The 26241-nt window shown below is 47.1% G+C and overlaps 2 protein-coding genes across 2 annotated transcripts in view; both read right to left on the reverse strand.

Moving 5' to 3' along the window:
* Positions 1-741: 741 nt before the first annotated feature.
* Positions 742-5895, reverse strand: tspan33a (tetraspanin 33a). Its single transcript, XM_086022621.1, has 10 exons — positions 5840-5895; positions 5278-5339; positions 4746-5128; positions 3382-3439; positions 3170-3297; positions 3027-3101; positions 2494-2589; positions 2282-2410; positions 2046-2204; positions 742-1974 (listed from the first exon to the last, which is right to left on the reverse strand). Exons 3-10 carry the CDS (start codon positions 4851-4853, stop codon positions 1873-1875), a joined length of 855 nt encoding a protein of 284 aa, XP_085878747.1. The 5' UTR covers positions 4854-5128; positions 5278-5339; positions 5840-5895; the 3' UTR covers positions 742-1872.
* A 5977-nt stretch (positions 5896-11872) lies between these two features.
* The window catches only part of cacna1c (calcium channel, voltage-dependent, L type, alpha 1C subunit), a 91031-nt gene continuing 76662 nt past the window's right edge, over positions 11873-26241 (reverse strand). The window contains 25 exon segments of the mRNA XM_086022624.1: positions 11873-12212; positions 12214-12353; positions 12446-12614; positions 12745-12853; positions 12931-13027; positions 13097-13194; positions 13273-13400; positions 13466-13594; positions 14564-14590; positions 14690-15063; positions 15791-15925; positions 16031-16158; positions 16320-16421; positions 16497-16599; positions 16684-16780; positions 16898-17025; positions 17102-17264; positions 17503-17594; positions 17697-17762; positions 18343-18480; positions 19858-19938; positions 23818-23901; positions 24868-24978; positions 25062-25220; positions 25984-26185. Coding sequence (XP_085878750.1) covers positions 11873-12212; positions 12214-12353; positions 12446-12614; positions 12745-12853; positions 12931-13027; positions 13097-13194; positions 13273-13400; positions 13466-13594; positions 14564-14590; positions 14690-15063; positions 15791-15925; positions 16031-16158; positions 16320-16421; positions 16497-16599; positions 16684-16780; positions 16898-17025; positions 17102-17264; positions 17503-17594; positions 17697-17762; positions 18343-18480; positions 19858-19938; positions 23818-23901; positions 24868-24978; positions 25062-25220; positions 25984-26185 — 3400 coding nt within the window.

The following is a 26241-nucleotide window of genomic DNA, read 5'->3' on the forward strand; positions in this document are numbered from 1 at the left end:
GGAAATTTTCACGGAGCAACACCACGTCAAATCCCATCTCCCATCTGCTCATACAGGGAGGAAAAAAATGTGCCTTGTGGTGGGGATATTATAAAAAAGGATTATGTATTAAATGAAAATAAGAACTAGAAAACAACTGTGAACACAAAAATATAATTCTCTTTATTTGTATTATTTCATCCCTATTGCCTTACCCGGATAATTGAAGGCTAAATAAATGCATATAAAAACATTTTTGAATATATTTTTCTTGGGTGACCCCATATTTTACAATGTTTAAAAAATATGAATTTGATTTGCATATTTTTTTGAATATACTTGTATGTTTATATAAATATATGTATTCTAATGTTTTTGGATGGGATGTTGGACAGAAATGGCTGCACATGTCCCTACTACTGAGTTGGGAGGGATTGCGTGTGTGTGTGTGTGTGTGTGCGTCTGGGCCTCTTTACAATCTCCACCTCCTATTTGAGTCAGACGCAGAAGAAAAAAAAACAGGACCACACACCAAGTGAAACCCAGGCCAACTCTCTCTCTCTCTCTCTCTCTCACACACACACACACACACACACACGTGCGCACAAACACAGTCTTTGAGAGTGGCGATATAACGTAGGCGTAACATGGAATCGTCATGTTTAGATAGAGTTGCAAATGTTTTGATTGGCTCGCTCTTCTGCTCTCAAATTTGACTCCAAGACACGACATTTACAAACGATACAATGAGCCGGCAAGACGTCAGTACTCCGAACCAAGTTTATTCAGTCAAGAAATGGACAGGGCTTTGTGACTTTGAAGTGACTTTCGGTCACCGTAGAAGGCATTTTTCTTGTCAAATGTTAAAACACTGAAACACTCTTGAATAACACTGACATTGCAAAACAAGATTTCAATTCAAAATAAAAATCTGCAAAAAGTCCCTCGTCACACATATGCAGCATCATGGACGCCAACGTAACGCACACGTGCACATGCTTGGCATTATGTTTGCTAAAAAACCAACAGAGGAAATATTTCCAAAGACATGCACACATATGCACAAAAAAAAAAAACTAGGGCACATTGTAGAAGTTTGCGTCCTGAGCCAGAGGAAAGTAGAGAAAATAACTTTCCGTTGACGCTAATGCTAACAGGTGAACTCAAAATTTCAAGGCTACAAACTTCGATAAAACGTTGCTCAGGGCTCAGATGATGACCAATCATGGCTCAGCTTCAGAAAACAGGTGAGCTGTGATTGGTCGGTCCTGAGCAACTGTGATGTCATTTTCATTCGACAGAAGTGACAAAATGGCCGCCCCCATGAGATAAAAACGTGTGGTTTTGCTGCTTAAAAGGGAATTCAATTTCAAGAATATGTTCTATGCAAGACCACTTGTTGAAACAAAACACTCTGATAAATATTGCGTTTGTGGAATAAGAGTCAATCCACCCGTTTTTCGCCAACTCCGGGGGCGGCCATTTTGTCACTTCTGTCGACTGAAAATGACATCACAACTGTGACAAAATGGCCGCCCCTGAGATAGCTAAAAACGGGTGGTTTTGCTGCTTAACTCGTGTTCCGCAAACAATATTAATCAGAATGCCTTGTTTCAACTACTGGCCTTGGATAGAACATATTCTTGAAAAATAAAATGTTTGGATTGACTTCCCTCTTATGTAAGTAAAAACTCAGCAAATTGTTTTGGAGAAAACAACTTGATTGCTTTGTTGCGCTGATTAACATTGTTGCCAAAAATGTCAATAATTTGTTTTAATATTGTTCCAATAACATTTTTTTTTGCAGGTTTTTTTTTTCCAGTGTCGCTATATTGACAAGTTTGCTAACGTTAAAGGTCGAGAGAAGAGGGCAAAAGGCGGCGTTCTGGTTGGTCATCTCCACGGGTCGGTGCGGTGTTTGAGGTTGTAGTTCTGCAGCTCAATCTGGTCTTTAATTTGACTGATGAGAATCTGAGACAGCAGGATGCCCACCAGCTGAAAGAGGCTGCTATTGTTAGCCCACTTTTTATGTGCGTGCGTGTGTGTGTGTGTGTGTGTGGTCCCACCTGAGGGATGGCCAGCCCCAGTGCGATGCCTCCTAACAGGAAAAGGTTACTGTGGATCCAATCCACCACTTTGTCAATGCATCCGTTGGTGTGGATGATGTTGCCGGCTTCGATGTATTCAATTGCCTGCATACCTTGCCCGCACATGGTGTTAATCACCTACACACACACACACACACACACGCACACAAAATTGGTGAACGTTCTATAGAAAATTGAGGATAAATAGATGGAACCTTGTCTTTGGTGATGATGCAACAGGAGAAAGGGACAGAGCAGCGTTCCCGACTGGGATTGTTGACAGTGCAATTGAAGTACATGTTGTTGGACCAGTCGGTGTAAGTCACAGCTCCACAGCAGGCAAACTGAAGGGATAGGGTTATTTATTTTATATTGACAGAATAAAAAAAAAAATATATATATATATAGATATATTATGTCGACCGACTTCTTTCTGGCCAAAGTCGATGAGGTTCTGCAAGTCGATGTCTTCTCTGTAGTGCACGATGGCGTTGTTAACCATTTCAGTCACTTTGTTGCGGGCCTGTGAAAAAAACATATGTCAAGTACTGTGGAAATCAGTTTATACAGCAATTTAAAAATATTGGCCACTTGAGGAAAGGTGATAAGTGGTAACATAATATGACCAACAGAGGGCGACATTTCTCATTGTATTTCCCCTCAGTGGTGCCTTGAGCTTGACGTTTAATTAAAAAAAAACTTAATGGAAACGTCATTAATCCATTTCAGCCCCACCCAAAAAAACACAAAAAATATTCTACTGTGTTTTCTAATAAGAAAAACAAGCACCGTATACATTATATTGCACTTGATAAAAACAGTTAAATCTATGGCCATTGTTCTGCTCCTTCTGGTGTGTGGCCACAAGAGGGCAGTACAACAAATATGTGGATGGTCATAGCTACTCTGTAAGCCACAATATATATAATTAAAACAAAAATATAGACTTTTTTTTTTTACCTTATCAGAGAAGATGAATCCCAGCACCCCAGCAGCCAACTGCAGCATGAAAATGACAGTCAAACTGATGCAGAACTGCGAAGGAAGAAGAGCGTGAGTCGCTCGGTTTCCACAAAGTGCCCGTCCCCAAAACGGCAACCTACGAACTGCAGCAGGCAAATGTTCTCCCGCAGCGAGCCCACGCAGCCGCAGAAAGTGATGATAAACATGAGGATGCCGACCACCAGCAGCATCATGGCCGGGTCCACGGCGAGACACGCCAACGCCGTCTCTACGGGACGAGAAGAAAAGGACGCAGGGGGCCCATCATGGATTTGGATTTGTGACATGTGACACTGAAGGCATCACGGACTACCTGCATGCTTGACGACGCGGGCGTACACGCCAATAGCGATCATGGCCATGGCGATAAGCTGTAAGCAGGCAACAAAGAGATGAATCTTAAACGCACGTGTTACAACTTCATCAGCAAAGAAACGTGTGAGGGCGGCATTTGTTCAGACTTGTCCTGGGCGTAGTGCCATTGGCGAAAACACTTATAAAGAACAACAGAGTTTGATTTACTGTGGCAGCCGATGCTAATTTCGCCCATAAAAATAAGGCCTTCTTTTATTGGGATTTATTTTTACCTCTATCCAGTTACTATACTAATGTAGATTTTTTTTTTAAATATGCTAAATTATTTTCTACGGCGTAATTGCATGATATGTCAATTATTAGTGTTTGTATGAGGGATTTGCGCCCCCTTGTGGAAGAGATGCATATGAGGGATGTAAATTGTGCAATACGGCATTTTTATTCCTTAATTCGATTCTTTGCTGTTGCTGTATTCATTTTTTTTAAACGATTCAAATTATTTGAAGCATCGCCGAGCGTGTAGTGGTACATTAACCTGACTTTTGTGTGGGAGTGAATGGTTGTCCATGTGACCAGAGTTACTGTATAATAGTTTGGGCTAGGTAGATATTTTTTCGGAGTGGGTTTGTTAGTGTTCATTAGCTTTTTTTCTTCTTCTTCAAAAATGCTTTATTTTAGGTTGTTTAAAAAAAAAATAGTACACGGAGTATTTGTCGAGTGTAAGATTTTTTTTTAAAAAAAAGGTCACCAAGTATTCCCAACGACTGTTCGACTGAAAAAAAAACAAAATAAAATGAACCCCAAAGATGAAAACGAAGGACATGTTCACTGTACCGGCAATTATAGTTAGTTTTATAAATGTAAAATGTAGTTATCAAATTTTCAAAAGTGCTCTCGATGTGAATGTGTAAACATTGGCTAGCTATTCTTATGTCAATTTCCGTGTCGTGCCAGGGGCAAGTGCCAAAACATCTGCACATTCCAACCAGGAAGCGCTTCAAGTTTTTACACATTCTCATCTTGTCCATGCACGACCTGCAGACGCACACTCATGCTGGGCGTTAAATAAATAAGAAATGTCTCATTGTAAACCAGTTGACTGTGTTTGCTTTGTGTGCACGGGGTTTAATCTGGAATCCAAATTTGCTTAAAGTGAACAAATCTGCATTTGGACTTTGGTTTGTTTAGAACGCTGAAGCTCTTTTTAACTTTAAACTCGAGTATTTACTTTTAGCTGCCACACTGCTGTGATCATGTGCTGGGGTAATTAGTCTTGTTGCAGTTTTCGGTTCCTTTACTTTTATCTTTCTTTGCGGCTAAATGGGCTCACCAACCAAACTATTTGAAAACCAGCAGACTCACCCAGAAGAGGAAATTAAACATGAAGAGAAGATATTTGACCACGGGGCTGACAAAGGAGAAGTCCTCATCGTAACGTCCAGGTGGGTTTCTTCCACGGCTCCCACACATGGTGTCATGCAAACATTAGATTTAGGGGTGCAAGTGCCTCCATGAAGGTGTGGAGCGTCTCTGCCTCTAAGAGGGGGACTCTCTCTCTCTCTGTGTCACACACACACACACACACATCTGCTGGGAAAATCTCAACCTCTGACACCGAGGGGGCGGGTCTCCAAATCTCATGTATCCCTCCTCTCAGGGTGATCATGTGACATGCCGGTGCCCAAAATGGCCAAAATACGTGGTACACTCTTGTACGTAGTCTGTCATAGCAGATAGATGGACATCTAAAATAGAAGAAAATGTATTAACGAAAGTATTTTATGCCATCATTTTATTTTGGTTTAACATTTTCATGTCGTTAGAGCGGCACTCTGGCGCCCTCTATTGGTGAGCCACCACTACACCCATCTACCTTAAATTGAGCATGCGTTACCTCGTCGCAGGTAGACGGACAGCAGTCGACGTGGTTGGGGGGGAAACTCTCGTTGTTGTCGCCTTTGCGCATGTAAAAAAAAAAAAGAAAAAGAGAATGAACCACGAGCAAAACAACAGCACACAACATGGTGCAACCAAGGCAATCAATGCGCCAATGTTCGTTTCCGGTCAGTTCACTTTCGGGTTGCGAAAAAAGAATTTAAACAAACCGCGCTGGAGGTACGTAAACGCACCAGATGCGTTCAAAGTACCAGTGGAAAAGTCGAGAAATACAAATATTCTTGAAGCAATCGTAGTAGCACACAGATGAGATAAATGCATCAAATGAAGGACAACAGACTACTAGCCTAAAGTCCCCTCACCTGATCTCGTCGTGTTTTGAAAAAGAAATACATTTAACAATCGCTCCCCAATGTCTCGACGCCTATGGGTACTATCAGGATTATTATCACACTGGCTGACAGAAAAGCTTATTTCCCAAAATTCGGCCGCCCGAAACTCTGATAAAAGACACGTTTTTACTTAAATTAACTTAAATTTTGACAGGAAACGCGACTCACCTGGCGACTTCCGCATGGGGGCGTCATAACCTCGTGAGAGCACGCGGAGGCTTGTGCTGCATTAAAATATAACGGAATTGTCAAACCTCTGCAGAGGAACGTCAGAAAAGCCTATATTAAACGTTTTCAATAAAAAACGTAATAAACACAGTTTGAGATAAGTACAAAGAAGTAAAGTTAGCATACTGTAATATGGTGCATCATGAACACGCGGAAGAAACAAGGGAGCATGAAGAAGACAACTGTAGGAAATGCAATTTATTTGCAATTTTTTAATAACATCATTCCTCAGATAAAAATGCAATGTTACAGGAATATACATCAGATATTAATTTAAAACTTGCTTTCAAGGGACCATACAGTCTAAATATACTTTTTCCATTTGTTTTTTATTTACTGGTAGCGTGCGTTATAAGCAAGACAGACTCTGTCACCAATGACAGACTGACGACTTACAGATACAAACTGTACACGACTTATTTACAAATCAACTTTTTTTTTTTTTTTTTTTTTCAGTGTCACTTTTTTTGGAAAATAGGAGTAGAAAATGTGATTGAATTAATATTCTGATTTAATTTGTATATTCTTTCCCTTTTCTAGAGTCTAAAATGAAAGGAAATAAACAACATAGAAAAAGAAGAAAGAGGTTGCGTCAAAGTGTGAGACCATGCAGCCGTAACCAAGGCGACCAAGTGATGTCGGCCAATGAAAAGCCCTCACGCAACAGAAGGGGTGTGGCTTGTCGTCCCTACTCGGCCACCCGTTCAACACGCTCTCGTTTTGTTTGTGACAGTAAAACATGGTGATGTTTTCCAATACATGTGGATTGGTCTTTGAACGCCTCTCGGCACAACTCCCAGCTGCGCAGAAGACAGAAACAACCCTGCGAGAGAGTTTTTGACTTGTCGTTCCTGTCAGCAAAGTAAAGGCTCATTAAAGCTGCACACACAAACACACTCGTATACATACGTGCTCGCATGACTCATTGTGAGCTACAAAAGGTGACTCGCATGTGTCTTGACTCAGATTTCGGACGCCAGGAAGTTCGTTTTCATCAACAAATGGTCACAAGAATGACCACTGTTACTATTCACCTGGGTTGACTTTGAATATCAATCCTTTTGCTCTGGTCCCATCTGTTTCGCCCCCCCCCCCACCCCCAACCCCCTTACAGTTCTGCACATGCGCTTTCAAGAATCGCCCATAGAAAGGAAACTTATCAGGGAATAAGAACTCAAGGCCTGCGAACCCGCTTCGATTAATTGCACTGTCTATCTCCGTCATAACGTTTCATCCACGCATATAATATTTCTCCATTTTATATCTAAAATAGAATAAAGTCGCTATGGAAACTAGCCTTCTAGAATATACTTTCCCACAAAATATCTGTACACTTGCTCTTCATTCTGGGTTGAAATTGATTGGAGGCCATGCAAAATAGGCTTTTTTTTGGGGGGGGGGGGCTTTTCTCTTTGAAATGAAACGACTCATCCGAGTGAGCTCAAACAAGCAATGGTTCAACTTCCTACATGAGATTCCAATGAGAAAATGTCCCTCATAGACGCTCCCCGCGCGAACACGGCATTCCACAAGTGGGATGTTCCAATAAATTCATGCTGACGCTACAGTCAGTAGGCCAAAAATACATTCCCGACTTCTAATTCCGTAACATTCTCTTGATTATATATTCATGAATCAGATATGCCGTAGAAAAATATACAATCGTCGGCCTATGGTGAGGCAACATCCATCTTAAACCCCTCTTTATAATACCTACGGGCATAATAGTACAGTGGTGCCTTAAGAAACAAGTTTCGTAACGATCAATCAAACAATCGCCAAATCATGTTTGCCCTTTGAAATTAATGGAGTAGCCATTAATCTCTCCCCAAAAATGTATCACTAAAACAGTATGTAATATTTCATAAAAACATACACTCATAACATAATTGCCAGCTCCTTCTGGGGCGCTCGACTTGGCCACCGGGGGCAGCAGAGCGCAGTCACAAATGAAGAGTTTCACAACTGTCCTTAATCTGCAGTAATATTAGTTGCTATTCGCAGAGGATAAAGAATATATGTCTGTGAGTATTGTCGTATTTGTTGCTTAGTGTTATGACACGGCCGCATAGCTGCTATTCGTTAGCCAGTCAACACTGTTTCCCCATTATGTGTTAGCATTAAGCTAGCAGACTTGAAAGGCAAAGTCATATAGTTGCTGTAAATATATGAAGCCTCCATCCGTCACACTGCTGCTTTTTTTGTGAAATGAGTTGCCACCATGCGGCACTCATATCTCGATTTTTTTTGCTCTCAAGGCAAAGCAAGAAAAAAAAAAAAAATTGGTTTAACGTCGTGTCACTCTTTTCTCAAGGCACCACTGCAGACTGTGTGGAATTGTTTGCTTGCGTTTGCCTTGTTAAATGTGGAAGCAGGAGTTTAGAACATTCACAGCAAGAGATCTCCCGCCCTGCCAGTTAACTGAGTGATCCAGAAAATGCCACCCAGTGGCCAGCCTTAAACGCATCTTTATCTGAATAACCCTCTGGGAAATATCAGAATCAATAAATAAGTCACTTTCCTTTATGAGTAATATATTAAAGGATCACCACGATTTAATATATGCTGAGGAGGGGGCTTTAATTGAGCTCGGCTTTGAAGTGGGAGCAGCCCTTTTTCCAAGATTAATTTGAGAGAAAAAAAAAAACCTGCTCTCATGTTCAAGATATGCAAAATCACCCCTTCATTCAATATCAATGGCCGCCTGCAGACCAACCGAGCAGTAGAGCTGAACGATTCATCGAATTCAAATTGACATCTTGAAAAACAAAAAAAAACATTGCAATATTGATAATAATAATAATAAAAAAAAAAAAAATTAAAAATCATCCAGCCCTACTGCCAGCCACTCTGACGTCGTCATGGCAGTCACATTAACCAGAGAAATTAATCAACCACTCCTCAGGCTCCCAGACTGCAACAAAAAAAAAAAAAAAAAGAGCAAAACACTAATTTCAGGTCAGTCAACACATTGTCGATACTAGACTGCATCTCACCTGATTTCAAGTATGTTAGGTTTCTCTGGCATGGCGGGTGAAAAAAAAAAAAAAAAAAAAAAAAAAAATCAAAGACGCCGGGGGGAACCGTACAGACGACGTTATTGCATATCTTGCCGTGACTGGACAGGGTTACTCGGGGTCAAATCTGAGGAACGCTCGACGGGGCCTTTCGTCGAATCGCATTCGAACGGAGCCGCAAGGAAGCGAAAGCAAAGCGACGGAAACCAAAACGGCCGACAGTCTCTCAAGCCACGTGACATCACATTCACATTAAGTTTGCATAATTCTCATGTCGCAAGGTGTGCCTGGCACACGCGCACGCAGTCCTCACAGGTAAGCGTTAAAAGTGAGCTCCGAATGCCGCATCCATCTTCGGGCCAAGAGCGCATATGAGAGGGACACATGGCAGTGTTTTCTTGGGAGAGAAAATGGCAAGTGCGATTTTTGTCTCCAGGTTTGAGTGGTTTTCACAGCGCACGCAAAATTCACAAGGGCCACAGTGCATCATTGCCGTATTTCCAAATTCGTGTCATCATACGGGCTGCCCCAAACGTCACAATACACTTTCTTTTTTTTTCTTCTATTTAATTCCATGTCAAATTTGGACAAAGCATTTTGCATAACCCAATTTTGGCGGTTGTTTTGTGGCTAACCCAATTTTTGGGGGTTATCTAACCCAAAATAAACCCAAAAGTAGGGTTGAATATGATATATTATAAATACTAATCGATCCACGTGGCGGATGGTCCTTTATGACCCAAACTTGGGTTATTTTTGACCCAACTGATTTTAGCGCGCTCTCTTAAAATTGCCAGGTTAAAAGTAACTCCAATTGGGTGAAAAACTAACCCAGGGCTGCATTAAAAAGGAACCAAGCTCATGCTGGGTTATTTATACTCGGCGCGGAAAATTTGACCCAGCATGTTAGGTCAAAAGTCAAAAAAAACAAAAAAACAATTTGGGACAAAAAAATTGTGAGCGAACACCTACTTTGTCGACATTTTTTGTGCAAAAATTGTCTTATTTTGGATCCAGCAGTTTTAAGGGTGCATGACTCATACTTGGGTTATTTGTGACCTGGTTGTTTTTCGACTGCACTCCTCCAATGTCATGTGACGGAATGATATGTAAACAAAAGCCGCAAAGCCAAATCTATCAAATGCTGATTGCCTCACGTCTGTCCGAATGATACCTCAAACAAAAAAGAGAGAGAGAAAAAAAAAAAAAAGAAAAGAGAGTGACTTTTGGGACACCCTTGTCCTCTATTGAGTCAGAGTACGAGCTACAATGATGAAATTACGGTAAATTAAATAGCATTTCAAAATATTGCTGCACATTTCCATATCCGTCAACGCCGCGCCTTCTTGCTACAAACTCCGATTTGAGATTGACAAAATCCGCATGCCCCCCCCCCCCCCCCCAAAAAAAACCCCCCACTTAAAAATACACTTCCTCAAAGATGTTTCACGATGGATGTAAAATTCTTGCAGCATCTTTAAACTCAGCCCTAAGAGTTCATTTGAAGAGAAATATGACTTGGATCAATGATAACAGTGTGTTACGGCCCTTTCACTGCATTCATGACTTTTTTTTTTTTTTTTTAGCACAACCAGCATCAAAAAAAAAAAAAAAAAAAAAACTACCTCAGAACAGAGAACCCCCAAAATCAGCGACGATTAAAATGCGAAAATTCCGAACCTTGAAACGCTTTGGAAGCATGCCTGTCTGTGGTAACCCATTACCACCCACACACACACACACACACACACACACACGCACACACACACACACATTTGTAATGCTACCTTAAATAACTGTCTAGGCTTAAAAATCTTTTCCTTTGAAGCGCACATATGTAACCGCTCAAAACGCACACACTCACGTCTCTCTTCTGGGAAAAATAAATAAATAAATAGATACAATCTGTAAAAGGTGCATACTGATTGAGAGAAAGAACCCTCGTCTTACACACACACACACACACACAAAATCGTACGAACGCAGACACGCCCCCTCAAAATAAAAGTCTACGCCCTGCTTCGTTACTTAAAACCGCTTAAAATTCTCCTAAAAGTACGTTTAGAAAGACCAGCACCCCGATTGTGCAAACAAATCAAGGATAAATTAGACAGAGGAAAAACAAAATGGCGGGCAATACAGAGTGGGAGGGGCGGAGCGGCCAGAGTTCTGTCCAGCCCCTCGTCGAAAGAAAATGGCGGGATGGTGAAAGGAGGGAGAGGGATGGCGAGGTATGAGGTGAGAAAAGGAAAAAAAAAAAAAAAAAAAAAAAAAAGGCCGCTCGCGTCTCTGCTCGTCGTGTTTCCTGTTTGGGAGCAGGAAGTGGCGAAAAAAAAGAAAGGAAGCCAGGTGGAGTTGAACGGCCAGTTTGTCGGCCATCTTGGCGGCTGTTGGTCCATCGCTCGCACCCCCCAGTGGAAGAGGACGCTTTTTTTCTCTCGTTTTTTTGTTTTGACGATACAGCGCTTCATCTCGAGTGAACCGAGGAGGAGGAGGAGGAGGAGGAGGAGGAGGAGCTCCGTCGCGGCGCGCGCCGTCCCCCCGCTCGCCCGATTGCGCAACACCGAGCGAGACGAAAAAAGGCCGACGGGTTGTTTTTTCCCCCCCCCCTTCCCTTCGCCGCCTTCGCTCGTCACTTTTGAGGACGTGAGAAAACTGTGAGGCACTTTAGAGACACGCACTCTCACACGCGCGCACACAAATGTGCATACAAAGAAGGGGGCGGGGAAACGCGCGCGCTCCGATAATATCGAGTATAGTGTGATATACTTTACTACAAACATTCAGACGTACAAAGCATTTGTGGCGCTTCAGGACGCGTCGTGGCCGCCACTGTTCGGAGCCGCTTCCTCGGGTGGAGGAGAGGTGAGTGTGTGTGTGTGTGTGTGTGTGTGTGTGTGTGTGAAGGGGGCGGGGACTAACGGAGCCGCCAATGGCGAGACGTCCGGCGGCGGCCCTACAAACTGGTCACGCACTCCATGTCCTCGTCCTCCAGCAGCCCGCTGGTCCTCTGCCGCGCTCCCGCCATCCCCGCGGCGCTTCGGTGGTGTCCCTCCTCCCTCCCCCCGACTTCCTCGTCCTCCTCCTCCTCCTCCTCCTCCTCCTCCTCTTCCGGTCCCCGCCCGCCCGCCAGCAGCTCCTGCCGCTCTTCCACCGAGGACGGCCCGTGGACGGAGCCTCGGTTGGCGCCGGCCTCTGCGCCGTCCTCCGCCCCTCGGTCCCTGTCCCTGTGGGAGGGCAGGAGGTTGGCGTTGGGGCCGTGCTGGGAGGCGGCGGGCGGGGCGGGGGCGGCGGGGGGCGTTGCCGTTGAGGATGTTGCTGGCGGCGTGCTCCATCTCCTCGATGGTCATGTCGCAGGCGTCGGCCAGCTCGGCCTTGGTGGCCTCGATGAAGGAGGGGTCCTGCGCAAAGTGGCCCAAGCCTTCTGATATTAGCACCTGCAAAGGGCGGAGGGGGGCGGGGGCGGGATGACACTCAGTCATGCACACACACACACTTACTTACTATACACACACACGGCCGCACTTACCGCCTCCACCAGACTCCCCGCGCTGCCGTGAGACGGCGAGCTGGAGTCGTGCCCCGACAGCGAGGGCACCGTGAGCGACACCGGCCGCGCCGCTCTCCGATTGGACGCCGGCATGCCGGAGGCGGGGCTGGGGCTGGGCACCCGACTGTTCCCGTTACTGTCGCTATACCTACAAAAGGCAACCCGGTCTTCAAAAGTGCGCTAACAACAACACTCTTCCTATTGCGCGCCAGGACTTTGCCCACCCCCTGACGGGTCAACGGATGAGCGGACGCTACTTTCACAGTGTTTGGTCTTACCAGGGCCCGCAGTTGACCGAGGGCAAGCTGGTGTTGAGCTTTTCGTGGGAGTTGGAGCCCTCAAACCTCAGCGAGGGTACCCGCCGATACGAGGCATCGCCGCCTTGCCCTGCGGAAGGACGAAAAAACCCCCCAAAAAAACGATGAAATGACCAAAATGATGTGGTCGACAACGCGGCGGCGTACCTGTGGGGCTAGCTGGAGGCGTGGAGCACAGCCGGCTGAAGAGGGTGGGCGAGTGGCTCCTCCTTATCAACGGACTCAGCCCGGCCACCGCTAGTGCCTTGGGGGAGGAGCCAGTTAGGACAACGCGGCGGCCCACGGGGCGGCGAGCCGAGAGACCGACTACTACCTGATGATGGACGAGGTGCAGCGGTACGGCCGTCTTCTGCGAGACGTCCGGCCTCGACTGCCTCCTCAGACACTCTAAATGGAAAGAAGATCTCCGCCCTGGCGACACAGCGAGGACTGCGAGGTAAAACGAAGCAAACGGACGCGAGGGGGGAATTGAACGGAGTCACGCCGTACCTAAAGAGGTGGGACAGAGAAAAACTCTTCTGGGAGACTGCCACCCTCCACCTCCGCTTCTCTCCTCCCCGTCGTCTCCTTCCTCCATGGGCGTTAGCTGCTTGCAGGCGTCGTCGCGGTACACCAGCCTGATGCCGGAAAAGTGCCGTTAATGTCGCGCCGCGGCCCCACCGCGTCGAAACGTGAGCCTCACATGTCAGAGGAGAGCGAGTGGCCGCCCTCGCCCAGGTCCCGCTCGTCGGCGTAGCTCTCGTCGTACGTCTCGTCCGTGGAGCCCCCGCCCCTGCCGATGATGGGCAGGCGGCTGTCGCTCGATTCGGAGCTGCGGGCCCGAGGCGGGAAAACGGCAGAGGTTGAGTTTCCGAGCGGAGCACGGGCGGGCGCTTTGCTTCGTAAAAAAAGATGGGCGGGGGCGGGGGGCGTAGCAGCGAGGCTTAGCGTTCAAGCTAATACCGAGAATAAAAACTCGAATCAAGTAAATCTGTTTAAATCAGTGGTGGGCGGTCAGGAGTGCGAGTACACTTTAGAACCGGCACTCTAATATTTGTCGCATGAAATTCCCTTAACGTATTCCCAACTATCTCGCGTCGTCATTTCGACGCGTGTCGCACTTGGCTTCGCCGCTTCCGCTACTCGTACGTGGATGCGACATTTTTTTGGGTCCGATCAGATTTGAGCGACTATTTGTCTAATCTGCCCAGGGCCTTCAGAATCAGGAGTGCAAGTAAAAAAAAATTTTTTACGCCTGCTGGTTGGTCAGAGCAGAACATGGTCGACTGTCGCAACTTATATTATATTGTCGTGGTATAAGATAAATATTGATTGAATTTTCCGAACGACACCGCATTTTTTCTTTTGTTTTTTTTTTTGTATCGATGGTTTCTATAATTGCGATGTGATAACGGGAAATTAAGATGTCCATTAAGTCCCCGTCGAACGGCCCGCCACTGGTTTCAAGTCTGTTTTTGCGGCACCAATGCAAACTGGGTTGGAAGTGGGCTCCTTTGACCCAGTCAAGATGTTTCACCAAATCGAACCCAGAAGCGCGCCAAATAATAAAAGAGCGGCGATAAAAGCCTCGGATAGGGGAAGTTTGATGCGGGGTGGGGGTGCACCAAACGCTTTATCCGCGGCTTTGCTCGGCAGCGGCAAGCAGCGCAAAGGGGCGCGTAGCAACCGCCGTCGCTATGGCGCTCTCTCATCCGCGCGATGAGACCTGATGTCGGCGCGAACGTCGAGAGCCCGACACGGCAAACACACACACTTGCGCATCTGTGCCCTGGCAACGTACCGAATGAGCTTGTCAAAAAAACACGTCCTGCTTGCCGTTGCGCACAAGATAGGGAAAAAGAAGAAAGCAATGAAACGTTTCTAAATCGAGATCATTGGTGTCCTTCGCGGATGACTGCGCGCTCACCTGGTCGGAGGGAAGCACCAGGCCGATCTGGGCAGCAGGATGGGCGTCAGCGGCTGCTGCCCGGCGTGGCCGTCCACCGTGCTGACGGAGGGGCTGGGGAAGCGGGCGCCGCCCCCCCCCTGCGGGGCCACGCCCACCATGCCGGTGTTGTTGGCGTTGTTGATGTTGGCGTTGGAGCCCGACGCCGAGTACGAGGACGGCGTGAAGGTGGCGGAGTCCGCGAGCTTGTCGCGGGACGGGCTCTCGCCCTCGCAGGGCGAGCCCTTCTGGCTGATGTGCAAAGGACGCTGGGTGGTGAACGACTGCGGGAAGGAGGCGCGGCCGTCGCTCTGGTTGTGGTAGTTGACGTGGTTGCCGAACAAGCCGCCCGACCGCTGCGCCGTCCAAGGTGGAGAACGGAAAGACATTAGTTGAGGCGCGGGGAGAAAATAGTAGGAGGTGCTAGTATCGTGAAAACATAAATAAGAATATGAAAACATTCATTCCGGCCAGGATGTAAAACGCAGAGCGTCCCAACTTACAAGTTGAAAATGCAGCAATTCAACTTTTTGACTCAATAGCTAAAAAAAAAAAATTTAAAAAAAAATGGCAATGCAATGAGGGTCACATCGGAATTTTGTGTAAACCGACCGATACACACTTTTTGAGGCCGATTCAAATTCCGACGTTTGGCCGGAAAAAATTCCAATAACTAATGAATCGTCCGGTTCATTTGAAAAATACTGGATACAAAAAACATTTTTTTGGGCATCTTTAACCTTACAATTATAAAGATATGAATTTCAGGCGGAACATCTTGTTTGATTTTATAACAAAGAAAAATAGGCTGATTTGTTTGCCGATTTCTTGGAATTTAAAAAAAAAAAAAAAAGGCTGATTTCGAAAGACATAATATCGGTCGGGCACTAGAAATGATGACACCTGTGGGAGGCTCGTTAAGTAGAAACTGTGTCAAATGTATTTGAGTACATGCATGACTGTTGTTTCATATCTACATGGAGAGCCTCAAGCCGGAGGCGGGGCATCGTTCTCTCTCTCTCTCTCTCTCTCTCTCTCGCTCTCTGACGAGTGAGCGAGGGTGTGCGTGCATCCGACCTTTACCCTGAAGATGTCGTCCTCGGATGCGGCCGAAACGGGCTCCTTGAGGCCTTTGTCAACCTCCTCCTCCACCGTCAGGTCTCCGGAGATGGCCCTCCTGATCTCGGGGCCAATGTCGTGCAACGTCCGCAGGCCCGCCTAAACACGGGTGAGACAGAAATGTTTGCGGTGCGCAAATGCAGTTTTGCTGAGCTTTTCAGCTGGTGTGTGTGTGTGTGTGTGTGTCCGCGTGTGTGTGTGTACCTGCAGAGAGAGGGCGGTTTTGGGCGGCACTTTGGCCACCAGCCCTTGTTCTTTCCTCTTCTTGAACTTGCGGAAGTACTCCTGAATGAGGAAGGTGGCGTAGAACTTTCCGACCGTGACCTCGTCGTCTAAAGGGCGAACGCGGCAAAAACGTCAGGCGGCTTTTGGCGGAGGATAAAGAATATATGCCCGCTAAGGGTCAGTCCGTCAATAGCGTTTCTCCGTTACGTGTTAGCATCGAGCTAGCAGGGGCTTTCTAGCGGCAAAGCCGTTGACATTGAATACACACCGCCAGCAGGAGGCACCACTTGATCCAGCAGTTTCATGCTGGTTCTCTTCCAGATCTTCTTCACGATGGCTCTCAGCTCCTCGTTGGCCTGCTCCAGATTACCTACAAGCACGCGCGCAGCGTCAATTTATGGCCATGGAAAGGCGACCTGGGTGCGAGTGTCAGTGCGCGCTTTACCTTCCGTCTTGATCCTCAGCGCCGTTCTGACCAGTGCGAACAGCGTAGCGTTGAACATGACAGTTCCATCGCTGTTCAGGGGCATGTTCATGGAGACCAGACGCTACACACACACACACACACACACACACACACACACAATGCTAAATGTTCTTCGGGAGTCAGAGTGCACAGGGGGCGTGCCCACCTTGCAAGCGACGCGGTGAGGACAGAGCTTCCCGAAGCCGAGCGGAGGCTGGATTCTCCGAAGCAGAGTCACCACATCCAGGTGCTTGATCCTCCCCCTGGCGAGGGGGGGAAAAAAAAAAAAAAAAAAAAAAAAAAAAAAAAAAAAAAAGTTGTTCTTGACCTTTGCACACCACCCACTTGTAATATAAGGCGTTGTTTTTTTGCAAACTCACTTAGCTTCCGGGTCGTACTCGGCCCAGATCCTCTTGAACTCGTCCAGGTGATGCGGCCCCAGGATGGACCAATCCCGCGTCAGGTAGTCAAAGTTGTCCATGATGACAGCCACGAAGAGATTGATGATCTAGGGAAAGATTTCCACACAGATATCGGTCGAAGGTCTTCGGGCTCGCGACGGAGGTTCGGACCGGGGCGCTCACCAGGAAGGCACAGAGCATGTAGAAACTGACAAAGTAGATGATGGCAAACTGGCTCCCGCAGTCTTCCTGGATGGCGACGTTCTCATTGGTGGATCCTTTCTCGCAGGGCCGGTAGGCCGAGCACGCCAGCATGATCTCCTGCCACGCTTCGCCTGTCGCACATCTGCCCGGACGCCGTTTCGGTTGTCAACCCATCAAATTGCTACATGCTCAGCGTTCTGCAAACGACTTGCCATTTCTAATCCGCTTTTAAAATCTCTTTTTTCACAGCCACACCCACTCGCGTCTTTGAAACGAACCCGCAGAAACGTGTCCAATCAATGAAAATCCAGCAGCGAGGCGCTATTTTTCAAAGTGGGTGCGGCGAAAGAGACGGCAAGGAGCGTTGAAATCGTCCTCACCTGAAGAGCAGCAGCACCGCCTGGGGGAACGTCTGGAAATTGTTGTTCCGGTTGATCTGCGTGTGGTCCCGCAGCGCTATCTTGCCAAACATCTGCACGTGGGGGGGGGGGGTTAGCAAAACACACCGGTCTCTTTGGTCTATTAGGAAAGGCCAATTCAATCCTACAGGGAGACGAGGCAGGAGGCGGCCTACCTGCATGCCGATGACGGCGTAGATAAAAAACAGCATCACGATCAGCAGGGCGACGTAAGGTAGAGCCTGGAGAGAAGAGACGGATCAGTCGACTGCACGTTTTCTGGTTTACTTTTACTTCTTTGGAAGGGTAATCCTTAGTCGCCCCGTAACACGTAGGCTTCTCTTCGGGCGGTGGCCTTAAGCCTCGCTCGGCCCAACTGTCGTATGGTGTTCCACATGGTTCAATTTTGGGGCCCCTGCTGTTTTCGCTGCATTTGCCCCCCCCCCCTTGGGTTCCATCTTAAGAAACCACAGCCGTGCGGATGACTGTCAGGTCTATATGCCGCGGAGCAAAAAGGACACTTTTGTGGAGGGAAACGAAGGTCGGGATGGCACCACATTTCCTGACTTTCAATGAGAAGAAAATAGAAATGACGGTGTACGGTCCCAGTGGCCCCCTGGCACCTTATCGAAAGCCAACGGTCTCGAATTTGGGTTTTAAAATGGACGGTGATTTAAATAAATTGGACCGGCAACTTGCCCCACTTCTCTGAGTGGCTCCTCACCCCCCTGCGCACCTGCCCGGCGCCCCGGGTCAGCCGAGCAGACGCTACTGGAGGGACGGAGGACCAAACGGCGGCTCAGAGCGGATGAATGAAGTTACCTGGAAGGACTTGATGAAGGTCCACAGCAGCGTCCGGATCCCTTCCCCACGCGAGAGCAGCTTCACCAAACGCATCACACGGAAGAGCCGGAAGAAGGTGATGGAGATCCGGGCGTTCTCTTCGGAGTTCTGCAGGCCCTTTTTTTTTTTTTTAAAATAATTGACATTATTTGCACACACACGCACACGCGCGCAAGTTAGTATGTCAATTTGCGTCAGGACTACAAAAGAAATCCGGTAGCGGGGCCGTCGGTCCGAGTGGCATCGCGGGGGATTCACGAGGCAACAAACAGATCAACACATCTCACGGTCTACCGGATTTTGCTTGTCATTCATTTGCCGAAACAACATCACGGCCGTGCCATTGTGCACGTTTTCATAGCCCAGGGCGCCCACGGAGATTATCAGCGACGCTGAGCTCGTCCATAAATCGGGGGAAACAATTTAGAAGCGTCAGAAATCCCAGCCTGCGGGGAGGTTCCAATAAATCACTCCTGGTGTGAGGAAACAACCGGGGAGCTTCACGTGGATTAAGATATTATATCTCCTGGTATAAATTCCTATCATCACGCTTGGCCAATCTCATTCTCACCCTTTCTAGTGGTTTGCTTTTACTGTCAAACCCTCTTGTGACTGACGTACTGCCCTCGCAGGCTATTTTTATCCTTTCTCTTTTTCTTTTTTTTTTGGGGGGGGTGGTGGAAATTTGGCAGTTGACGAGGTTTTAGCGGCGGCAACGGCGGCTTCCTTTTGTGTCCCGGCAGTCAATGATAAAATATTCAAGCCATCTCGCTGAGTGCTAATTCTAATACGCACTCATTTATTCATGCCGCCGCCTCCTTCTTAGGGGCGAAACAACAAAAGTAACACAAGATTTGGACGTGGGGCGCGCAGCACTTTGAACACTTTCGCGGCGCTGCTAAGCGCAAGATGAGAAAAGTGCCAGGAGGAATTGTTGTAACTCCGTTTGTTGCCACGTCTTGACACGATCGACACGCCATCATCCGTACTGTGGGTGTGCTCCAGAAAAGTTTTTGGAACAGATTCGGCTCAATGTACAACTAATGCGCGGGAAACGGGAGGGAATATACGCTGTCCCCAAAAAGTTCTCTGCGGCACACTGTAGATCGGGAAGTACCAAAAAGCAGCCCACAGAAAGCGCCGTTGCGTCAAAAACAGCGCGGGGGCAGGAAGCTGAGGTGACTTTTTGACACGTCACATAGATAAGGCCGGGAAGTGTGACGGGGCGTGATGGTTTGCAGTGATGTGCGAAGCGCTTGGACGTCACACCCAAAAAGGGAAGCGGCGGGGGGGGGAGGGGGAGCGGGGGCAGAATCAACACTCCACTTGCAAAAGTCACACAGCTGTACACCTGCGCCGCGATGGGCCCACACACAATGATGGAATATCAGCAGCGTGGCGGCGTTTGGGAGGGGGGGGGGGGGGGGGGGCATGCGGATGGACGCAGGAGGAGGAGGTAAGAGGGAGGCGGGCGAGGTTACCGTCGGAGCGTACCATTGGTCTTACCGCAGGGGGGTGAGAGGAGGAAGAGGAGGAGGACGAAGAGGAGGAGGACGAGGAGGAGGAGTCAGCTGGCTTTAAGGAAAGGCAACAAAGATCAGCAACAGGGCGGCGCCTTGCCCGCGTGTCAGTTGTCGGGTCAATGGGCGGAAGGTGGGGTGTTGGGGTTTCGACGATAAGTTACTTTGCCTTCAAGTATTTCTTTTTTTTTTTAGGTGATGTCAATCGGAACGAGTCTTTTTTTTTTTTTTTTTTTTTTTTTCTCGACAAAAAACAAAATCGCAGCTGTTTTCCCGCGTCTCCAACCTCCCGAATCGGACGGTCTCCCTGCGTTGTTTTTTTTCGTTGCCTCCGTGCTCGCTCGATGTGAGGCTTCTGCCGTCAATCGGTGCCGTAGAAATAAAACCGAGCGCGCTTGACTTGAGCTCAGTTATTTCAGTCCCAACTTTTGACAAGGCCCCCGTCCGACTTCACCGAAAGAACCGTTGTGGCAGAGGAGTCTCGGCTGTTCGCGAACTAGAATTACACAATGTCATGCTTGAGGGGTTTGACTCGCCATCCTAAGCAGTTTGACGATCCAACAACTGTGAAGTGGATGGATATAAAAAAGAAAAAAAAAATGTAAAAAAAAAGAAAAGAAAAAAAAGCATAATTTCATCTGGGCCAGGAGGGACAATTCAGAAGATATTACAGCGTACAGACGGGTGGCATCAGGCTAGATTGAACCATGTTGGGACTGTAGGATATTGGAAAGTCTGTTAAAGGCTGCCGGGCTGAAATAATGAATAACGGCCCGGGCCGGTGTGCAGAGAAGGCGAAGGAGCCGATGATGTGTCTGCAACATTTATGCGCGGGTGCCCGTGGCTTTATGTGTACGGTGATGGATGGAGGCCTGCCTCTGGAGCTATCTGTTTATCTTGCTGCCAGCTGGAGCTACGAAGCAATAGCGCCGGATGAATGCCACGGAGCGTTCAAGCTGCGCTTAACGCACGAGCAGACAATTGGAAAACACCGCGTGTGCCATTCAAGGCCTCGTTTGAGCTGGAAAACACTCGCGAGTCCTTTCAAGTCAAAGAGGGGGCCAGAATGTCACATTCGCGTTTAGTCACTGGGCGGACTAAGATGATGAGACAAAAACACAAACGCGCCGCCCTCTTGTGGCGACATTTTAAGGAGAGGACGAAGAGAGCTGGAGAAGACATCCAAGGAATGGAGGAACGATTCTTTGTGGCGCAATTGTAACTGGGTAGAACGGCACTTGGGCAAAAAACAAAACACAGAATGGACATTGATAGAAAGAAGGAAGGACGGAAGGAAGGAAGGAAGGCATAGGTATAGAAATAGAAAAAGGTACGTTTATATTACGTTTATGCTATGCCAGGGCAGTGCAATGAATCGAAATTCAATTACAATTACTGCACTCCGCAATTACAAAATTGGAATAATCGTAAAAAAACCCGATTATTAATATATCGCCGCTGCCCTGTGAAAAACACTTATCTCCAATTTTGGAAACTTTATTTCATTTTTCACATTAATGCGATGTCTGTAACGCGTATGTGAAAATAAGAAAATGAAGCAAAATGGAGATATGCATTTATGGGAAACGCACTTGCACTTTGTTTACACAAGGAAATCGTGCATTTTCACCTTTTTTTTAAAAACATTTTATAATTACTACTTATCTACAGTAAATACATAATTATAGTGTTTTTTATGTTTACACATCTTCTTGATGGGTACCCAAAAATAAATGATCGTTTGAATCATTGTGATTTCAATCATGACCAAAATAATCGTGATTTCATTTTTTTTTCTCCATAACCGAGCAGCCCTATGCCAGGTTATATTAATACTCGAACTACACAGTCACGTGTCTACGCACAGTATGCGCTACTATATTCAGACTTTCTGTTACTCGTACATAGTCTTGCAGACTTCATATGTTAGCATTAGAATCATCCTGGAAAAAAAAACAAAAAAAACGTGAGGAAGCACATCAGATTTCAAGGTGGCGTTCACAGACGACAAAGACGCATATCTGGGTCTGTATGTCATTTTCAAACCGTCCCATCAAAAGTGTATAAAAGGCAGAGAAGTTGTTGTTCATAGAAAGCCCGGTCCAAGCACTCGTGTGGGGAGGGGGGGGGGGGGGGGGGTCGCGGATTCCCCTTCTGGAGGCACAAAAGCAAAAAACGAGCGTGCGCACCCTTGGGAAGCTTATTGGTATGCCCGGCCAGCGCCGTCTGGGGTGAAACGCACTTCATTCCAGCAAAGGGGAACATGCTGCGTTACCCTTGTGCACATCCACGCCGTGTTTCATGGTGTTAAACGCAGCTGCATGCAGGTACATGCACCCCGGGGGCGCACGACTCCTATGGCGGCCACTGTCGAGTGTGCAGCATGAAACCAGGATTGTCCAGGTCATAAAAACGGCACTTTTGAAGATGAATTTTTAATGTGACATTCATCTATTTGACCAGCCCTGCCAGCTACATCATTGTACAACATGATTTGCTTCCCAGGAAATTGAGTCCTGCCAGCAGAATTTATTCTCCTCCTATGACTAAATGATGTGGAGTTCTTTCGGGGCGTACTCCGCTTTTTTTTTTTTTTTTTTTACATGCTGCATACTAAAGGGCTTCGTCATTTTTTTTTTCTCTCTCCCCAATATCACGCGGCAAGCATCCCTGAAGTCTAAACACAATGGACACTCGACATTTGACTTGTGTTGTCCGTGTGCATTGTTATGCCGCTCCATTGTTGAGAATAAATGAATCCAGAAATACATTTACATACATCTCGCAGGCTCCGAGTGAAAGCATTTGCGGATGAAATATTTGCCTCTGCCTTGCCCCGGAAAAAACAAACAAACAAAAAAAACAACTTATAACAGTCTGATTCTTCCCATGTATCTTTTTCATTCTAATCTAGACATTGCTGTCACAAAATGTGCAACTTTATTAAGAGATTCAATGACACCAGACCCGGACAATGCATCTTGTCACACGCCGTGCAAATGTGAGGGCAAAAAAAAAAAAAAAAAAAGGCAACACCAAAATGTCACACATTCAAATGATAGAAACAGTGCAGCCATAGTTAGCATAACAGCAAAAGCATCTCTTTTAAAAAGGCACCGTTTTGAAAAATCCACTTGTGCGGGTTCCCTAAAGCCGTGGCCAGTGAGCGTTAGAGCCAACAAAGCGCATTTCGTGTGTTTCAAATTAGCGACGAAATGCATCACGGGGCATCGCAGCGCCGCTCCATCTGGCTCTTTTGGACTCACTTGACCCAATTCGGCCATCGCGGGGATCAAATGAGGTGCAGCTGAGGTTTGCTAATCATTTGAAGGCATGCGAAGTGGGGACCGCTCGGCCGGCGTGCGTGCGTGCGTGCGTGCGCGGGGAATGGCGGACAGGGACGGACGGATGGCGGGGGCTGGGCTACTTACGTTCACCTCAGTGATGGCTATGTCAACAATGCTACCCACAACTATCAGGGCGTCAAATGTGTTCCATGCATCGACAAAATAATGCTGCGTGGCGATGGGGAGAACAGAAAGATGAGAGGAAAAAGAAAGCAGAGAAGGGAAAAAAAAAAAAAAAAAGCCACTTAAAAAAAAAAACTGCAGAAACAGAGAAAACACAATTGCACGTGATTGGATGACGGCGACAAAAAAAAAAAAAAACAACAACTAGAAAAGGAGGAAATCAGCACGTGTGAGTGGTGTGAGCCAATCCAATTCCGATTAATCGTCAAACGAATAACCCGACTACGTTAGCGCCTGCCTTACTTGCGTTTACGGAAGTTGGTATCCAACGAGAGGCCTTTTCGGACTCACGGGAGGACGGGGGAGGAGAAGAGGAGGGAGGGAGGGAGGGAGGGAGGAGCTCGAGAGAACAAGACAGGAGAACGATAGCGAGAGAGCAAGGGAGGGATGAGGCGAGTACTTACGTTGATTTCACTGAGAATGACGTCGATTATGCTGCCAATTACGATGAGGAAATCAAACACATTCCAGGGATCACTAAAGTAACCCTACACAGGAGGCGGGGGAGGGTGAGGGGGAGGAGGAAGGGAGGAAGGTTAGAAGGGACACACCATCTGCCGCCACCCTCGGAGCACGGTTAAGGAGGGGGTCAGAGATGTTACACTTTGCCAAAACAACCCGGTGAGCGAATATGAACGCTTTGATGCTGCACGCGCCGGCCGTCGCGAATGTGCAATGACGTGTTGTTCTTTTTAATCGGTCACCATTTTTTTTTTTTTTTTTTTTCTTCCTGCCAAATGTCGCACTCGCCACCGCCCTCCAAAGAGTCCATATCGGTCGGGCCCTGGCGTGCAGCGCCCGTGCATTCATATGCCATATTTCAAACGCACCGCGGCGCCTTGAGATACGAGCAACTCGACTTTTTCCAGGTACAAGCGGTCAAAAAGGCTTCAAGCTGTTTAACTGACACTCCCAGCTGAACCTTACCGTCAAACTGAGACCAAGAGGGTTACCCGTGTCTTTGAAACATAGCGTAGCCTTTAAATCCACTAGCTAACGCTAACAAATCATGGGAAACAAATGATGGGAAACGCCACAGCCAGGCTAACGGCTAGCATGTAGCATCCGTGCGGAGGTGTTTTATCCCCTTACGCAACACACGCAGACGGATAATGGAACAGTACAAAGAGGCATCAAGTCTTTATCCTCCGCAAAGAACCAGTATTCATGTCGGTGCGAAAAAGAAGATTTGAGGAATGAGTTTTGACGTCACGAGCGTGGTCACGGAACGAAGCAAACTCAAGGCGCCACGGTATCCAGGATGAAAACACACGGCGGCTCAGGTTTGTCAAAGGAGGCAAAGATGAAGGGGAAAAATGCGGTCGGGGGGGGAAAACCATCGGGTGGGTTCACTCCTTTGGGTTTAATGCTTTTCTCCGGAAGATATTCATTTGCGATGTATTCAACTCCAACGCTCGATATGCGGCTGAATCGCCGATGGGGGCGGGCCTCACCCTGGGTTTGAAGGCGATCAACTTGAGGATCATCTCCACGGTGAAGAGCCCGGTGAAGAGCATGTTGAGGATGTTCATAGCGTCGTTGAAGTTCTTCGTCTGGCCGTGATGCTGCGAGGCGCGTATGCGGATACAAACGTGCGATCGGTGCCCGGGGAAATGCAAATACCAGCTCGTGTGTTTGTGTGGCTCACCTGCATGGCCAGACAGATGGTGTTGAGAAGGATGAGCGTGAACATCAGGTACTCAAAGTAGGTGGAGTTGACCACGTACCACACCTTATACTGGTACGGGTTCTTGGGGATGTAGCGGCGCAGGGGGCGGGCCTTCAGGGCATACTCAACACACTGACGCTGTGATGGAGGCACAAAAGAGGTACAAAAGGTAACGCGCGAGAGCAGGGGGGCAGCGACCTTTTGAAAACGAGAGGTACGCCCCGAGGGCTGATGCTGTAAATACGCCGGGCTACCGGTTTCATACACACTTCTGAAATAACCAGTTTGTTCAAATTATTATGAGTAAAATTAATGACCGTATTTTTCGGATTATAAGTCACTTTTATTTTTTTAAATAGTTTGGCTGGTCCTACGACTTGCACTCAGTTGTGCCCTGTATATATTAAATTCATAGCTCAGGCTAGCATCCAAAATCCCCGTTCTGGCAGAAAAAGAGTTCCGGCTGGATTTGAAACTTCCGCTTGTAACTACGCAAACGTTTTTCCCCCCTCGACACCCACGAATAAAAAAAAAATCAATTTTTTTTCACATTTTTCTCTCTGTTGTTAAATTCAACAAACACAAATGGACAAAGTATTGTAAACAAGTCAAATGTAGCGCCTTCAATTCATATCCCCCAAAAAAACATTTTTTGTTTTTTTCAATGAATTGGCTCATTAATAAAATATGAGAATTTTGATTCTGCCAAATATCCCCAAAATCCATACTGGCTGGACCCTACAGTAATATTTCCATTTCTATAAAAGGATCAAATTCTTTCAAAATAACGTATTTCCATTTTCACGTTCAACAACCATACATGGGAATGCCCCATCGGTGACGATCCATTTTTAATAGAACAGGCCATTTGGTGACCAAAATCCGAAAATCCCCACATTACCTGGTTCTTGTCCAGCTCGCAGTTCTTATACTCCTGCTCGCCTTGCTCCTGGAAGGTGACGATGACGAAACCGACGAAGATGTTCATCATGAAGAAGGCGATGATGATGATGTAGATGATGAAGAAGATGGAGATGACCACGCGGTAGTTGTAGATGGGACCCACGTCCTCGGTGTGAGAGTCGATGGCGCGGTACAGGAGCCTGCGGGGGGCGGTTGTTGATGAGCCGAAACGGACAACAAACCGGGGCATGTCGCG

This window comes from Filicampus tigris, chromosome 22 (genome assembly GCF_054856515.1).
Source record: "Filicampus tigris isolate MCC_2025a chromosome 22, RoL_Ftig_1.0, whole genome shotgun sequence".
Taxonomy (NCBI): Eukaryota; Metazoa; Chordata; class Actinopteri; order Syngnathiformes; family Syngnathidae; genus Filicampus; species Filicampus tigris.

Coding starts and splice junctions, on each gene's coding strand:
- tspan33a (XM_086022621.1), bottom strand. CDS start 4,853: ATGTGTGGGAGCCGTGGAAGAAACCCACCTGGACGTTACGATGAGGAC. Junction 3,298..3,381: donor CCGCGTCGTCAAGCATGCAG/GTAGTCCGTGAT, acceptor CTCGTCCCGTAG/AGACGGCGTTGGCGTGTCTC. Junction 1,975..2,045: donor TGGGGCTGGCCATCCCTCAG/GTGGGACCACAC, acceptor AGCCTCTTTCAG/CTGGTGGGCATCCTGCTGTC.